Source organism: Monodon monoceros, unplaced genomic scaffold (assembly GCF_005190385.1).
Source record: "Monodon monoceros isolate NGI ecotype Baffin Bay Population unplaced genomic scaffold, NGI_Narwhal_1 Super_Scaffold_17, whole genome shotgun sequence".
Lineage (NCBI taxonomy): Eukaryota > Metazoa > Chordata > Mammalia > Artiodactyla > Monodontidae > Monodon > Monodon monoceros.
In genome coordinates, this window is record NW_021703773.1 from 6,702,045 (window position 1) to 6,718,612 (window position 16,568).

Sequence of the window (16,568 nt, forward strand, 5' to 3'; positions counted from 1 at the left end):
ATTATTGTTCACTTATGAGAGCAAGGGGAAAAAACTGGGGGACATTCAACAATTCGGAAAGTGTACCACCCACAATTTCCCTTGCGAGTGAATATGGCAAGTACTCAAGAAAAAAAAAAAATTAGAAAGATAAAATAAGTTACGTAAGAAAAAATGGTGCCTAATAAAACTGGTAAAATTAATGGAATTTTTAACTCTAAAGCAAATATTAAGAAGGAAATCTGACCCGCTGTACAATGCTAAAAGCCAAAAAAACTAAAAAACACAGTAGCAATCTGAGTGTTCAGATTAATTCAACAATTTCTGGAAGGAAGGACGGGTAGTGTGGAGGAAAAACATGCCGAAGGTCTCAGGCGAGAGCAGTATATAGATATAAAACATGCAGAGATATTATTAGAGAGAAATACAGGTGGGAAGTTTGTTCTGAATTTCATTTACTGATATACCTATGATATTCTATTAAAAATGGAAAATCCCAAGTCAAAAGAAACAAAAGAAAATACATAAAATTAACAAAAAGGAACAAATAAGGAATGTAAATATCAGCGAATGGTCAGTACTTACTACACCCTCGAAGGGTTTACAATACTCCCTACAGTATTTTAAGGAGGTTATTCACATTATACGAAAGAAGTGCAATTTGGGAAGATTAACTTGTTCAAGATGAAGTGGAGAAGCCAATGTTTAAGGTCATGTCTCTCAAAACTCTCAATCATCATGTCATTCCGCTTCTCCAGTAAGATAAGGAACTAAGATGTCACAAAGGTCCTAGTTGTTTATCCAATACCCATTCTCCCTTTCTTTACCAAAACACCCTGTTTGTTGGTTTAAGCCACAGAAATTTAGACAGTCTATTATGCAGTAAATTCAATCTCTAAATATTATAAAGACCAATGAAACAGATCACCATAAAGGAGAATAATTAAATTCTCCAGTAAATGAACAAATAAATGCATTCTTAAATCAATAAACACAAAAGTGCAGCTACATGATATTTAAAGAGACACACTTAAGAGGAAACAAGACAGACTGAAAAAGGGCCGGGCAAAGACATTCTAATCAAGTATGAATAAAATGAAAGCAATGTTACCGGCTAACATTATGTTCTAAAGTATCCCCTGGGTAAGAAAACAAAAACAAAAACAAAAACACAACAACAACAACCCACTCAATATGACAGAAATGGATACTTCATATCAGTAAAAGGCACCATCGACCAAGGAGTTATAATAGGTAACTCTATGCATTGACTGATGTTACATAAAATATATAACTCAAAATGTTAGAAATGTAAGATATTTGATAAAACTATAAAATCATAAATGAAAAATGTTGACGTGCCCTTTTCAGTCAGTCAGCAAATAATTAAGGGTATGGAAAATATACACAGATTCTCTCAAAAGTCCATTACACAGTAATAAAAATTGATCATATACTAGGCAACAAAGAATTTCCCCATAAATTCCATAAACTAGAGATCATAAAGGCAGTGATATTCCTGGACCATAAATTTCACCAAAGTAGAAAAGAGAGCCAGTCCAACACCTAGGAAACAAAAACATACAACACTCCTCACAATTGATTATGAATCAGCCAAGAAGTCAGAATTAAAACAACCTAAAGATGAACTGGGCATTACTAAAAATAAGAACATTACTTGCCAAGGTCTATGAGATGTGAGCAAAGAAGCGCTCTGAGGAAAAAAATTTTATAAATGAAATTCAACTGAAAAATCTGTTAAAACGAGGCCAGCCCAGAGGGCTGTCCAGGGTGAAGGCTGCGCAGGCTTGGCGGGACCTAGCGCTGGGCAGGCGCAGTGCTGTCCGGCGGCTTCCAGGATGAGCCCGGCTGGGTGGAGCCTCCGGGATCCTGGATACAGGTATCCCCAGGTTGACAAGGGAGATGAGTGGCAGCCCTTGACAGAGCTGACTGGGAGAAAGTGTGAGTGCGAGCTCGGGAAGACTCAGCTCATCAAAGCTGCCCCAGCGACGAAAATAAACCCAGTGATCAGGAAATTGACCAACCTGATGATTTAGGAGGAAACGAAGTACTGGCCAGGACCCTCTGACAGAATGAGGAAGGTCTGAAAAAGAAGCAGCCTGAGAAGTAGCACGCTGCTTCTGCAGAGGAACAGGCAACCATCTAATATAACTCCTGCACTCCTTCTTCCACGGGGCACTGAAAAACTGAGCCTGGGATGGGCGGGGACCCGTCCTCAAAGGTGCCCATTCCTACCAGGTCCCTGTGATGCTAGCCAACCAGTGCGGTGGCTTCCTGGTTGGCTAGCAACAGGATACTGAAATTAAGAAGGATAAATGTGATATTAATTACACACTATATATATATATATATATATATGTATATCATGAAATGTATAAATCTCCAACAAGGCTACATGTGACCAAAAGGGAGGGAGATGGCCCATCATGAGAGAGGAATGGTGTCAATTAGGAGTAGAGAGAGGAAAAAGAAAATCATACTTTCTAGTCAAAGGAGAAAGGTGGAGTTGAATCTATGGAGCAGTCGAGGAGAACTTCAAAGTTACATTCTCTTTAACGGCTCATCTTCCCTGGAAAATGTCCTGTGGCTTTGAAAAACAAAACTTTTCACTTAAAGCTAAGGCAGTTATGTCATTTATTGTCACAACACATAACACTTTTAAGAATGAAAGAGACTCTATTAAACAGTTACAGCAGGACAACCTGCAAAAACCTGGGCTTATACTCATCCTGCCAGAGAAGACAGAAAAATAGAAGATGGACATAAAGTAGTGCCTAGGATGATGCTAAAAGTAGATACACTTACTAAAGATGAGCCATATTTTTGGTTCTTAAATGTTTTAGCTATCAAAACAACAGAGAAACACAGTAACACAATTAATAGCACCCAAAAAAAGGAACAGTTTAGGAACAGGACTCTTTGGAGCTAAATTCAGTAGAAAATCTCCCGCAGGTAGCTGTAAAAACATGCTTGTGATAACTAAAGCAACAAGCCCAAAGATGCTGCAGAGGTGAGCAGCACATTGTCTTGTTTTATCTCTAGAAGGATCTCAGAAGGTCTCTGGTTTTGGAGATAATATTTTCTTTCTCTTTGACTATTTGCATTTTCCTTCTTTTTCTTTTCATCCTTCTTTTTTTTTTTTTAAACAACTTCCTCTCCTCATCCTCCTCCTTCCTTTTCCTTCTTACACTGTGTTGTTGGCCACGTATCCACGTATTTAAGACATTAGTCTACAGATGTTATTAAATTTGCCATCATTGTGGGTTTTGATATAGATACTGTGCCTTCATTGAAAAAGAAAATCAGATTCTTTCTTGTATTTTCTATGCCCTGGGACTATTTAATTAGCATTAGAGAGATTCACTATTTGAAGATCTAGCAGACTGGACCTTGAAATTGTCTGGGTCTCCCACAGGCAGAGGGGCAGAAGGGTAGTGGCGGTGATGTTGATAAAGTCTTTGACAATATCTTTGTATCTTCCAGTTATTTGGTCTGTTTAAGTTTTTTTCTTTTTTTCATGGTCAGTTTTGCTTATTTATGTTGTCCTAAGGAATCATTTGGTTTTCATACTTAATTGTGCATATATCTTTCAATTTCCTTTTTATCTGTATTTATTTTCTCATTTTAATGTCTTATTCCATATATTTTGCTTTTCCCCTCTTGGATTGTTTAGCCTACCTATTGACCTCTCTATTTTACTGTTTGTATCAAATAATCAGCTCTTTTATAATTTGTTAATTTCTAGCTTTCTTATTTATTCTCCTTAGATTTAATGTGTTTTCTTTCTCTGACTTTTCAACATTGATAATTCATTTACTTTAATTATTTTTTATTTATCAAGATAAGTTGTTAATGTTATGCATTTAACTTAGAACAATTCCCAACTTATAATGTAGGTGCAAGGGATATGTGATGTTTTCATCATCTTTACTCTCTAAATATTCTGCAATTTTAAGTTTGATTTCTCTGAGTCAAGAGTCATTTTAGAAAGAGATATTTACAATTTTTTAGCTGTAAATTATTTGTTTTTGGTTCTTTTTTTCTGAGTTTATTATTTTCCTGTCCATTTATTGTACTGTGTTCAGTTTATGTCCTCTGCCTCTACTTTGTAAGTTTTTTAATTGGGATTGTTTTTTGGGGGCCTATTAATATACACTGAATTTTTACAAATAGTTTGTAGACATTTGTAGGTTTAATTTATGTTTTTACCATATGGGTTTGATCATTTCAGTCAGCTCTTTGTTATTAATTAATTTACTTTGGTCTTCTTTATCTTTCTCCTTCTCCTTCTTCTTCTTCTTTTCTATTTAGTGTCTCCTGATATAAAATAAGTGAACTAAAAGTTCATACTACCAATGTGTCTTTAATATTGCTTTTTTATTTCTTGTAATTTTTTATTTATTAATTATCTTGAAGTTATATTTTTGGTATAATGATACTCATGATGTTATATCTTGGTTGAAGTTAGTTACAAATTTTCATTACAAAATTATGTGTTGAATTGTGTCCCCAAAAAGGTATGTTGAAGTCCTAACCCTTAGTACCTCAGAAAGTGACCTAGTTTGGAAATAGGGTCTTTGCAGATGTATTCAAGCTAAAATAAGGTCATAAGGATGGACTCTAATATGACTGGTGTCCCTATAAAAAGAGGAAATTTGGACACAGGCATGAACAGAAGAAACATGATGTGAATACCATGTGAAAATGAAGCCAGAGACCTGGGTGCATTTACAAGCCCAGGAATGCCAAAGATTACCCACAAACCACCAGAATCTAGGAGACAGGCATGCAGCTGACTCTCTCTCCCAGCCCTCAGAAGGAACCAACCTCTGATCTTAGACTTCTAGCCTCCAAAACTGTGAGACAATAAATTTCTGTTGTTTAAGCCACTCCGTTTGTGGTACTTTGTTACAACAATCCTAGGAAACTAATACAGGCTACTTGGCTTCGTTTATTGTTTTTTTTTGCCTTGAATTCACACTACTGTCATTTGCCTAGTATGCCTTTGACAATTCCTTTATTTTCAAACTTTAATGCCTCTTGAATTTCTAAAACATAATTAGACCATGTCAACCCATGCTTAAAAACCCCTCAGTGACTCCCCTTTGCACTAGAATAAAATTATTCTATTTGAATAGCCTAGCTCCTTGCTACAAAGTGCAAAGCACTGCATGGTTCTGTCTCCACTCAGACCGCAGAGTCCTCTGCCCTCCTGGCCTCTAGCACAGGAACCTCATTCAGTACTTGCAGTAATCTGAGCCCTTTACATCCACAAGTCTCTTCTCTCTATGGGGAAACCTGTTCCTTCCACTGTTCAATCACTTTTATCTTTCTGATTCTTCAAGTCTCAGCTCAAATCTTACCTTTTCAGAGATTTCCTCTCAGATCACTGTATCTAATGTGATCTAACACCAAAACCACCGAAGCTCACAAACACGTCATTCGTCATTCCCTCACAGCACTGATCACCATGTGAATTTATCTCATCTATTTATGTGCACATTCATCATCTCTACCCCCACTAGAATTTAAATTTAAGTCCCATAAGTGCAAGACTTTTGCCTGCATATTTCATCATGTCTAGAGTATATGTGCTTTGCCTGTAGTTGGCAAGCAGTAAATATCTGTTGAAAGAAAGAAGGAAGGAAATTACAAAGGATGGATGGAAGGAAGGAAATCTATAAGCCACTTTTTTTCTTTCTCATCCTTTCATAAAACACTTGCTTGGAACCCTCACTGAGAGTCTCAATTTTGTGTTTCAATGCTAGACTATTTATTCTAATTTAACCTTTCCTCCACGCTTCCTGTTGTTCCAACCATTTAATCATAAGCTATAACAGATTGAAAGAACAATTTTTCCATCATTAAAGAAATAATTTTTATTGATATGTAGTCAATGATCATTTCTTCCCCACCCAATCCCTATATGCAGTGCTTACATGGTAGATGGTGGAAGTTCTCTTCTGCCTCACCCCAGGGTCCTTTACTACCTTATTTCCAACATTATCTACATATAATCCAACATGATTTGAATACCTGAAGAGATCCTAACTAACAAATCCCTGATAAAAATCATAGAGAGTCACAAAATCCTTCTCTAACAGGTCATAGGCACAAGGATTTCAAAAAAGAGACCAAAGCTTTAGAAGGAAAAAAACGGAGAGACACATTTCCAGATGATTCAGTATTCCCTGTAGAGTTTATCAAAGCAGTTTTACTTATGTACTTTAAGTTTTAAAAATTAGTTAGATCGTAATTAAACAACATTAACTAGAAAAGAACGATGTTTGTACTAATTACAAAAAGCAGAGGATAATCTTTAGTTCACATATGTCCCCTTCCACCATGCCACCATGGGATGGCAGCATACCCTCAAATTACAGATTGTTTTTGAATGTGTCAGATCAAACGATACTACCGAAATGACGATGGGGCAATATTCATTTACAGGGCATCTGCTATTTCCAGGCAATGGGGTGTGAACATTTCCCTGACGGTCTTTTCTCTCAAGGAGTCCATAGTGCACTAGGGTAGACAGGCTTATGCACAGATAATTTTAATTTAACAGCGTTCAATGGAAATGATAGAAACTTAGAGAAGGGGACTCTTAGCTTAATATGGAGATAAGGTAAAATCTGCCTGAGGAGATGATGCCTGGACTGAGTTTTAATATGTCCATGTTTACCTAGATTAAAACAGGAAGTAAATGATAAATATCATAGAGGGGCAAAAAAGACCAGTTTGTAAAATGAAGAAAGGAAGCTGTTGGAATCAAAGGAGGGGAAAATAGTTGTACCTCACAAGGCAGAGAATCCACTGAAAACCAACATTTTTTGAGCAACAGCTGCATGCCAGACATCCATCTACACGCAAGGAGAATGAAAGGCACACAACCTCTGCCCTAATAAAGTCTTTCTTCTAGTGGACAGGCTGACAACAAATAGAAAATGTAATGCCAAGTAATTATATTCACTCCAAAGGAAAAGCAAGCAGGATCATCACTAGAGAGCATAGACACAAGGAGATAGCCGTTGGGAGGTAGTGGTATTTTAGAAAAGGCCACCAGATGCTTTCACACTGACCATACATCACACTCGTGGCTAAAGTTCGTTAGCAAGTGAGCACTGGAAATGTACTCACCAACACCTGTCCCACAAAGGTCTGTGCCGAGAGCAACATTTCTACACGATCACGAAAGACTCCCTGGAAAGTGAGACTTCTTGAATGTTTACGGTCCATGCTACGTGACGTTTCTTCCTAGAAGCAAGAGAAAGAAATCGAGAGTGAGCTGGGTCTCAGGGAAGGTCGTCTGTTTTATGCGTGTTGATGGTGTCTCCTGCTGGAGCATCAGGCAGAACGCACTACACCTTGCCCAAGGCCGGGAACCCTGGACTCACTTATTCCCTACTTCACACGATGAATTTTCCTGGGTTTGTATTTTACTGCGCTTCGGCAGTATTTTCATTCTGAATTCTGCAGTCTTCACCATGCCCATCTCACATACTCTCAGCCCCAGACCCTTCACACTGACACTACTGTTATGATCAAGGTCGGGAACAGCGTGCTTCTCTCTGTTCTGGGAATGAGTGTCTTATCCTTTTCTGTCAAGATACACAGACAAAGAAAAAAAATTACAAATGGATTTCCAGGTGATACTTAAGTATTTGCTTTTTTGAGTGAGAAAGAAGAAGAAAACTTTTTGCTATTTTATGTTGATTTTATTCCTTATTTGATATCACATCCTGTTGAAATTATGATCCTTCCTCAAGTTTACAAACTATCTTTACTTATTATACAATTCCCACTCTGTATCCACGGGTTCTGCAACTGCATATTCAACCAACGTCGGAGAGAAAATATTTAAAAAAAGAAATTTCAGAAAGTTCCAGAAAACAAAGCTTGAATTTATGGGGTGCTGACAACTATTTACATAGCATTTGCATTATATTTACAACTATTTGCACAGCATTTACATTGTATTAGGTATTATAACTAATCTAGAAATGATTTGAAGTGTACTGGAGTATGTGCACAAGTTATATGCAAGTACTATGCTATGCTATATATAAGGGACTTGAGCATCCTCAGATTTTGGGGGTGTGTCCTGCAACCACAAAGGGACCACTGTCTTTGAAATTTATAATAATCCTATGAGGTAGCCAAAGTAAGTCAGATTAAATCCATTTTCTATTGATAAGGAAACCGAGGTACAGAGAAATTAAATGACCTGCCGGTGGGCAGGCAATGAGGACAGTCTGGAGTCTGAACCGGCCTCTGTGTCTGTTGACAGTCTTGAACTACCCCTGAGAAAGACACAAGTGAACCGGGATTGACCACACCATGCAGACTGAGACCTCTCTGACTTTTAGAAAAGCTCATTTTATGTGGAGCCAGGTTTTTGAAATGATTTAATTTTTCTATTTGTATTTTCTGAATGGTAAGAAGAGAAGTCTCATTAAATGGTTATTTGATAGAGTTTATGTCTCGATCAATGATTGCCACTAATACTTATGGCTCATCCTGTGCATGCCTGGGAAGTGGTCTGGGCATTGATTTTTTAAAAAAATATTCAATGGCATGAATATGGAACACTCATTTGAATTCCATTATAAAACTGAGGTGCCTTTTGTGGCAAAACAAACTGGCCCTAAGATATAATAAAATCATACCTATGAATGTAGTATATCTTTTAAAATGCACATTTAAGGAGAAAATTATGACTCTCCAAATAATTTTTTTTTTTTTTTTTTTTTGCGGTACGCGGGCCTCTCACTGTTGTGGCCTCTCCCGTTGAGGAGCACAGGCTCCGGACGCACAGCCTCAGCGGCCATGGCTCACGGGCCCAGCCTCTCCGCGGCATGTGGGATCTTCCCGGACTGGGGCACGAACCCGTGTCCCCTGCATCGGCAGGCGGACTCTCAAACACTGTGCCACCAGGGAAGCCCTCCAAATAATTTTTAAAAGAACTTTCCACAGTACTTAGATTTGTGACAATTTTGCATTAGGCCAACTTTCCCAAAGGCTTAGAGAAAAATACAACACTCTCAATTTAATTAGATATGGTAAATTATTAAGAAGTCACTCAACTATTATGAAACTCTCTCGTCAAGATTTAAAAGCAGACCCTGCTTATTAACATTTTGTAACATCTGCTTCCTATTCGAAATGAAAAGGTACCTCTGGACTGGAGGGCAGATATAAATTATATCAAAAGAATGAAATGAAAAATACAGCAAATGTTTATGGACAAATGCGTTCTCACATTTTTGTAACCACACAAAAAATGAATATAATGGGGAAGAAGATACATTTCCTGGAGCAGAAGTCAAAGGAGATTAAACAATTCTACCAATTCAGTTGTGCACTGAAAAAAACAGGCAGAAGGCATAGTCACCACATCTAGTACCCATTCACGCACCGCCAGTGCTGTTAAGAAATCAGAACCCCAGGATTCATTCCCCAATCGCTATGTCGCTGCTTACTGCCTTTAATCTAGAAATAATTAGTAATAGCATAAACTCATTGAGCGACAAAATCTATAGAATTCCATATTGGGCACTTCTAGAATGCAGACACCTGAATTTCATATGATGACACTGGCAATGACCTTAAAAAGTTACCGAGTTATATATTCTTTTATTTTATGTCAATGTTTAGCATCAAGAGGCAATGCTTCAAGCAACTTTTCAGTATTAATTACAAAACACAGTTGATGTGTTCTGTTATGGAAATCAGAAAAATAAAATTGGGGAAAGAAAAACTGTGAACAGATCTTTGCTTTCAACCATTGGTACCAGAACAGCCATTATGTAACGTTTGAGCGTTTTTATTCTCTTAAGCAGAGTCTTATCTGGATAGGATACCATTATTCTTACCATCATCATTTTCCAGTTGTTATTCAATAGTGCCCACCCTTGCAAAGCTTGTTTGGGTGTAAAAAAGTGTCCCTGAGTTTGTGGCTGGATGGCGTGTGCACGTATGCATGGGTTTCGGCATGTGTGCACAACTCCGTGTGTTGTATTAACGTGTATAAAAGGCAATGTATACTTGTGAGTATATGAGCATCCTGCGTGAATGATTCATGAAGGTGAGGTTGACACTGACGTTCCTTTCTGCCTTCCTCATGGTACCTAACACAACTGTCATTTTAAAATTTGAAATAGAGGCATAGACCTCACGTTAGCGGGTGTTTTGTTCAAAACAATGACATCTGCTTCCAGAGCTCACATGCATCGTCATCCACACAAGGCACTGCTTCTCCCAGTGGTGGGAGAGGAGGCCTGGCCCTGCAGCTGCACCCTTTGGCATGGCGGCCTGGGGTCCTGTTTTCCACCCCTGAGCAAGATGGACCCGTTTCTAAGTCACCACATCAGAGCTGGCTGTTAACCCGGGAAAACTGAGTGAAGCCTCCATGGTCTTCTAAACACAAACGCACGCCAAACCTGTCTCCGATCTTCATACAGGGGAACTGACCGAGAAAATTCCTTTTCCCTCGCTCTTTTGCCATTTTTTAATGCTCCTCCAGATCAGCCTGGATATTAATAAGATGAGGAGTCCACTGAAGAAGGTCACAAGGGAGGAAAGAATAAACGCTGCTTGGATCTCAGCTGTACAAGACATTTTCCCCAGGGCTTCCCCACTATCGTCCTCTGACTTGGTTAGACACAACAGGAGACAGAACTGTCGGGCTGCTTCTTCTATGATGTCATGATCACACGGTAATGATTCCAGGAATTGGACTTCGGTGTACCAGAGTCCTGAGACCCGTGCAGTAACAGCGAGAGGGTCCAGTAACAACCGAGGTGCCAACTCACAGGACGCAAATGAATGAACGGCAGAAGGTCCACGACATCGGTCTTCGAAGACCAGAATTCTAGATTGGATGCTGTTACTGACTTTCTCCACGACCCTGCGGAAACTGTATCCTTTGTGGCCATGGTCAAAGGGTCATCTATTTGGTTTGTGCAAACAACTTCAGCACAACTCTTTTTGAGTGAAATGACTTCCAACCACACGTGTGTCAACGTGCTGATTCTTCTAAGTGATGCCACATTCTCAGTAACCACAGAAGGACGGATGAGAAAAGCACTTCAGGAGTTTTGCATATCCTCTCAGTCAGAAAGGCATGGTACAGACTGCAGGAGCTGCAGAAAGCAATTTCACCCGGGCGAACGTTGGTTGGTTGCTTTTGAGCTCAGGAATCTGTTCCCCTTATCTCTTCCTTATGGGATCCTCCCCTTTCTTGCTTTTATCCCCACCCTGTCAGCAAACCCTTTAGTCCAGCGGAGGTAAAGTTCAAAATGAGAGCAATAGCTTTTATTTCCTCTGATGTTTTCAAAGATGTAAGAAATGTCACGCCTTTCAGTGTGCACGAGTGGCAGGCAAATGTCAGTGCCCGAGGGAGGGGCTAGTTCCTCTTAGTTATTGTGAAGATGACCTGACATGAGCTGATGAGACCCAGGAGAAATGTTGTTGTCCTTTGGGGTCTGTCATGACTCTGCTACCAGTGGCAGACGTAGCGATAGCATTTCCTAGAAAGGCTACCACAGGTATATTTCCTTCCTTTAAGTTTACCTGTAATTTTCACAAAATGCCATCATTAAGCTATCTTCTGTTAAGTTACTATGTGGTGCCTACGAAGTCGCTTCAATTTTTCATAGTCTTATTTTATGACAATACAGACTTGATAGAATCATTGAGACTCAATAAGGTAGTGGGATCATATTTAGAAAAGTATAAAACTCAATACAAGAAAAGGTACTGTTAGCTATTAGAGTTCTTTTTCTGAATGGCACTGATCATAAAGAAAGGAAGAGACAGGGGGATAAAGGAAGGAAGGGAAGGGAGGGGAAGGGAAGGGAGGAAGGAAGGGACGGAGGGAGGAAGGGATGGATTTATTTGTTTATATCACATACACACTATACACCTATAGGTATTTGGAAAATAAGATCACAGTTTCCAAGTCAAAGTTCATTCACATCATTGACTTTAGTCACAATAGCTGTCACCATCAATGAAATTTTCTCACTTCCTAACTTTTGTGATTGAATATTGTCAAAGTATTACAAATTCTTTCCAAGATGCTGTCTAGGCACCTTTTCCCCTTTTCCTGGAAACCGACCTATGAGAACAGAAAAATATTTAATTCAATTTAAACAGACAGGTAGTCTGTTTCTCTAATGTTCTTTTATTGTGACAATATTATTAGCTTCTGTGGTGAGTCAGAAAATGTGTGGATGGTTTCAAATCAGTCTCCAAATTCACCTTGAACCTAGGCTGTGTGTGCACCCATCCCCGTTTCCCCAGGACTGTCTCAGGTTCAGTAGTGAAAATCCGACACCCTGGGAGACACCTCAGTCCTGGACAAACTGGGCTAGTTGATCAGCCTGCACCCCATTCACACTGTGGATGCTACCTCATCCACACTGCGCTCCAGCCGCACTGCTTCCTCTTGGCTACAAGAACACGCAGGCTTTGCTCTTTCCAGCCTTTACAACACACTGTTCTCTCTGCCTGGATCACCCACTCCCATCTCTAGCAGCTGCTACTTTCAAGTCTTCATTTGAATGCCCATTCACGACCTCCTGACCATCCTACCAAAAGGAGGGCCCAGCCCCGTGCCCCAGGATTCTGTTACGGCGTCCCAACCCCGTCCTCCTTAGCACGTCATAGCACTTACAGTTCTGTTAGTTCCTCGTTGCCTGGTTTATTTTCTATCTTCCCTCGCCAGGCCATAAGCTCCACAAGTTTGGGGATCCTAACTCTTGTCTTCTTCACCAAGTACCCTGTGTCCAACCATACACCCAGCACATACCAGGCAAATCACATGAACTTGGTAAATAACTGGTGACCGAATGGATAAATCAGATCTTTCAAAATATTTGTTAGGTGAATGAAATACTGAATCTATTGATACACGGATCTTAAGTTAATCACACTTTTCTACTCCATATTTCCCACGTCTCACTACAAACTGTCCTCCAAAGGAAGTGCCATCAGCAGTGTGTATATGCATAGGGCGTGGTGTGTGGTGTGTGTATGTGTGGGTGTACACGGTGACATGATGTGTGTGTCTATGCACATGTGTACGTCCGCACTGAGCAACTACTATGTTCCAAGCACTGGAAGCACAGTGGTGAACAGAACAAACCTAGTTCATCCCCTCCCAGGGGATATAGTTACTGGAGGAAGACGTTTACAATTAGAAACTTGCAGAGTGTCTGGGGAAGAAGCCAAGCAGTGGAAGGAGGCCCCTCACCCAGGTGAGGATCCCTAGAGGTGGCGAGGAGGCTGCCTCAAGTATGTCGTGTTTGAAGCTGGGGTCTGAAGCGTGAGAAGCTACCCGGGCCCGGAGCCCCGGTGGGCTTCGGGAAGCTGGGACAAACCTTGTGAGGCTGGGGGATTCTCGTGGGTGAAGGTGGGAAGGGAAATGGCACTTCTGGAGATGCTGGTTGGCTGGAAAGCAGTGGCCCAAGAGAAGGCTGGCAGTGTCAGAAGGGAACCTTTGTGTTCCAGTTTAAGATAAAAAGAAATACGAACAAACAAAAAAAATTCTTATCTTAAGAGGAAACAGCTGAAGGACTTTAAAGAAGGGAGCTAAGTGATTGAAAGGACGGTCCTGGCTTCCATACAGAGAAGACACTGGTCAGAGTGAGTGGAGGCTAGTCCAGGCGAGACCCAGGTGCTGCTGGGTGGAGTCGAGTGGGCAGGTGTCAGTGAAGTCCGTCCAGAGGGTCAGGTCTGCATGTGGGGAGGAGGCGGCGTCAAGGCTGGCCCCGCCCTCTGGCTGGTACTTCCCGGTGGTCATTGGGGCCTTTCACTGCTGTGCCTTTAAGACTAGGCTTAAGGAATGAAGACTCTGCTACTGATGAACTTTTTATTTATTTATTTTCCAGTTCAGATGAATTTTTTAACATGCCAGTGATCTGATTAGAAAAACAGCTTCACTTTGTACACATCTCTGTAATTTACCTCTGGGCACTCAGATGTTCTGGAAAAATTATACTTGATAATGAGATTAAATAAATGTTTCATTTCAAAAATTTGCTCTCTTCAAGAAACGTGCCGTATCTGAGAAAGTAAGAACTTCATTTTTAAAGTGTACAGAGTAGCACTCACGAATGTGTGTGTTTTGAATGCTTCTGAAAGTAATGAGTAATGTGGTAATGGTATCTTTTAACGGCCTAAAACCATCCATCCTAGTTAATGGTTTAACCCTACCTTCTTCTATTTCAAAAAGCAGGGGTTTACTTCATACCCCAATGGACATCTACACCATTGGTCAAACACACTGGTGAAGACATACGAGGGAGGCCTCAGTTCAGCCAGCTAGTCAATGACGAAATCAGGTCTCAAGTCAAGGATGAAGATGGTTTTACCTCCCCAGGACACTCATATCACAGTGGAAGCTGCGTCTGAGGTAAGCATCTTCTTGTTGACTTAATATGTCTGTCACTTTGGAAATGCTGCACTGCCTCTCAAGGTATTTCCATGAAGCTATTTTAGGCACCAGATCTTTACCTTTCACCTTCTTCAGTTTTCAATTTGGGTTTAATTCCTCTCCTTAAAGTTGCACAGAATAGGAAAGACAGTAGATGAACCCATTTTAAAGAGAGATTTCTTTTGAGGGAATATGATTTAGTCCAGGTTCTGTTTAGATCCGTGATCTATTGAAACTCACCGTACTTAAAAAAGGCATTGTACTTTTTTCTTCGCTCTGTCATTCCCCATTTATTCTAAGTGGACAAAGCACCGAAGATGGTCCACTGTGGTAGTTATTTTAGCCCAGAAGAACGTCCATGCTACTTTGGTGAGCATATGGGTTTGTTTTTTAGAAATTATCGGCTCTGGAGAGGCTGGTATTACAAACAATGTACTTGTATTGAAAATCCATACAGAAACCTTGAGTTTTATTTTTACCTTTTGTTGAATTTGTTGGTTTACTTCTGAAATAGAAGTCTTTCCACAGGATTCTTATGCTCCTCCAATCCTAATTCTCTCATCAGTAAAACGAAGAGGCTGTTCTGGTATTTGAGATTCCTACCAGCTTTGACACATTATGAATCTCTGATTCTATAAGCCCAGATTAGTTCTCTAATAGACTGTAAACACCTTTCCACATTCCACTGTCTGATTCCATCTCCCATATGGATTCTTTTTAAAAAATGAACAAGAAACTCATACAACTCAACATCCAAAAACCCCAAACAACCCAATTAAAAAATGGGCAAAGGATCTTAATAGGTATTTTTTCCAAAGAAGACATACAGATGGCCAAGAGACACATGAAGAGATGCTCAACATCACTAATCATCAGGGAAATGCAAATCAAGACCACAGTGAGATACGACCTCACACACGTCAGAATGGCTGTCATCGAAAAGAAGCAGGAAGGATGTGGAGAAAAGGAAACCCTTGTGCACTGTTGGTGGAAATGTAAACTGGTTCAGCCATTACAGAAAACGGTATGGAGATACCTCAAAAAACTAAAAATAGAATTATCACATGATCCAGCGATTCCACTCCTGGGTATTTTAGCCAAAGAAAACGAAAAAACACTAATTTGAAAAGGTACACACACACCTATGTTCATTGCAGCATTATTTACAATAGCCAAGATATGGAAGCGACCTAAGTGCCCATCAATAGATGAATGGATAAAGAGGAAGTGATGGGGGAAAAGAGAAATAGGTGAGGGAGATTAAGAGGTGCAAACTTCCAGATGCAAAATACAATAAATGAAGCACAGGTATGAAATGTAAAAAAAAAAAAGAACAAGAAGGAAGAAGCATCATTTCTGAGGGTTTTTTATTGAAAGTGTGTCCCCTCTGATAAGTTAACTTGGAACACAACTTTCTTTCTTTTCAGCTCTCACGGAATTACTTTTCTTCATAGAGGAATCATGGTTACCTAGACCATAATCTCTGATTCCATTTCTGAACCCAGAGCCTCGTTCCCTGCAATCTGATTAGAAAGATGCTAACTGCTTTGCCAGAGAGGCCATCTCTTCCCATCTCTCTGCCTGGCCTCTCAGCCCTTCTTCTCACTAATTTGCTCTCTGTGATACTGCAGAGTTATACGTCATTCTGGGTGATTGCAAACTGCATATGTGTGTCAAATACATGGAGGTTTACTTGGGTGAATTGCTAGGTTCAAAGTGAAGAATTTCCTCAACCTCCTTAATTTTATGATTTGTGATTTCTGATTACTGTACTAGATGTTTGGAGGGTGGTCTTCATAAATCCTCGTACAAGTAGAACAAAAAAGTTGAGACATGAGCCTTCTCCATTTGGCCAGTAGATGGAAGTATTTCATAGGGAAATAAGCAACCAGCAGGGTTTTGTTTGTTTGGTTGGTTCTGGTTTTGCTGTTGTTTTTAAGAAGATGGAAGAATTGTCCGGAAAAGAAGTAGAAAGGAGAAATGAAAAACAAAAACCAAGAGACAAATTGTACAAAATACAGGGCTTCTAAACTCACCAAAAACCCATTTTCTGTTCAGGCTTTCTCTACGTATCCTCTGTGACTCTGTCCCTTTTGAAAGAATAGAAGGATAAATTAGACTGTTGATA

At 39.8% G+C, this 16,568-nt stretch overlaps 1 protein-coding gene across 5 annotated transcripts in view; it reads right to left on the reverse strand.

Moving 5' to 3' along the window:
* KCNU1 (potassium calcium-activated channel subfamily U member 1) overlaps nt 1-16,568 on the reverse strand; it is a 172,943-nt gene that overhangs the window by 125,449 nt on the left and 30,926 nt on the right. For all 5 annotated transcript variants that reach the window (XR_003794232.1, XR_003794234.1, XR_003794233.1 and 2 more), the window contains exon 4: nt 7,141-7,257. Coding sequence is in view for 2 of the 5 variants with exons in the window: in XM_029226625.1 (XP_029082458.1) it covers nt 7,141-7,239 (99 nt within the window). In the remaining 3 variants the exon portion in view is untranslated. The remainder of the gene's footprint in view (nt 1-7,140; nt 7,258-16,568) is intronic.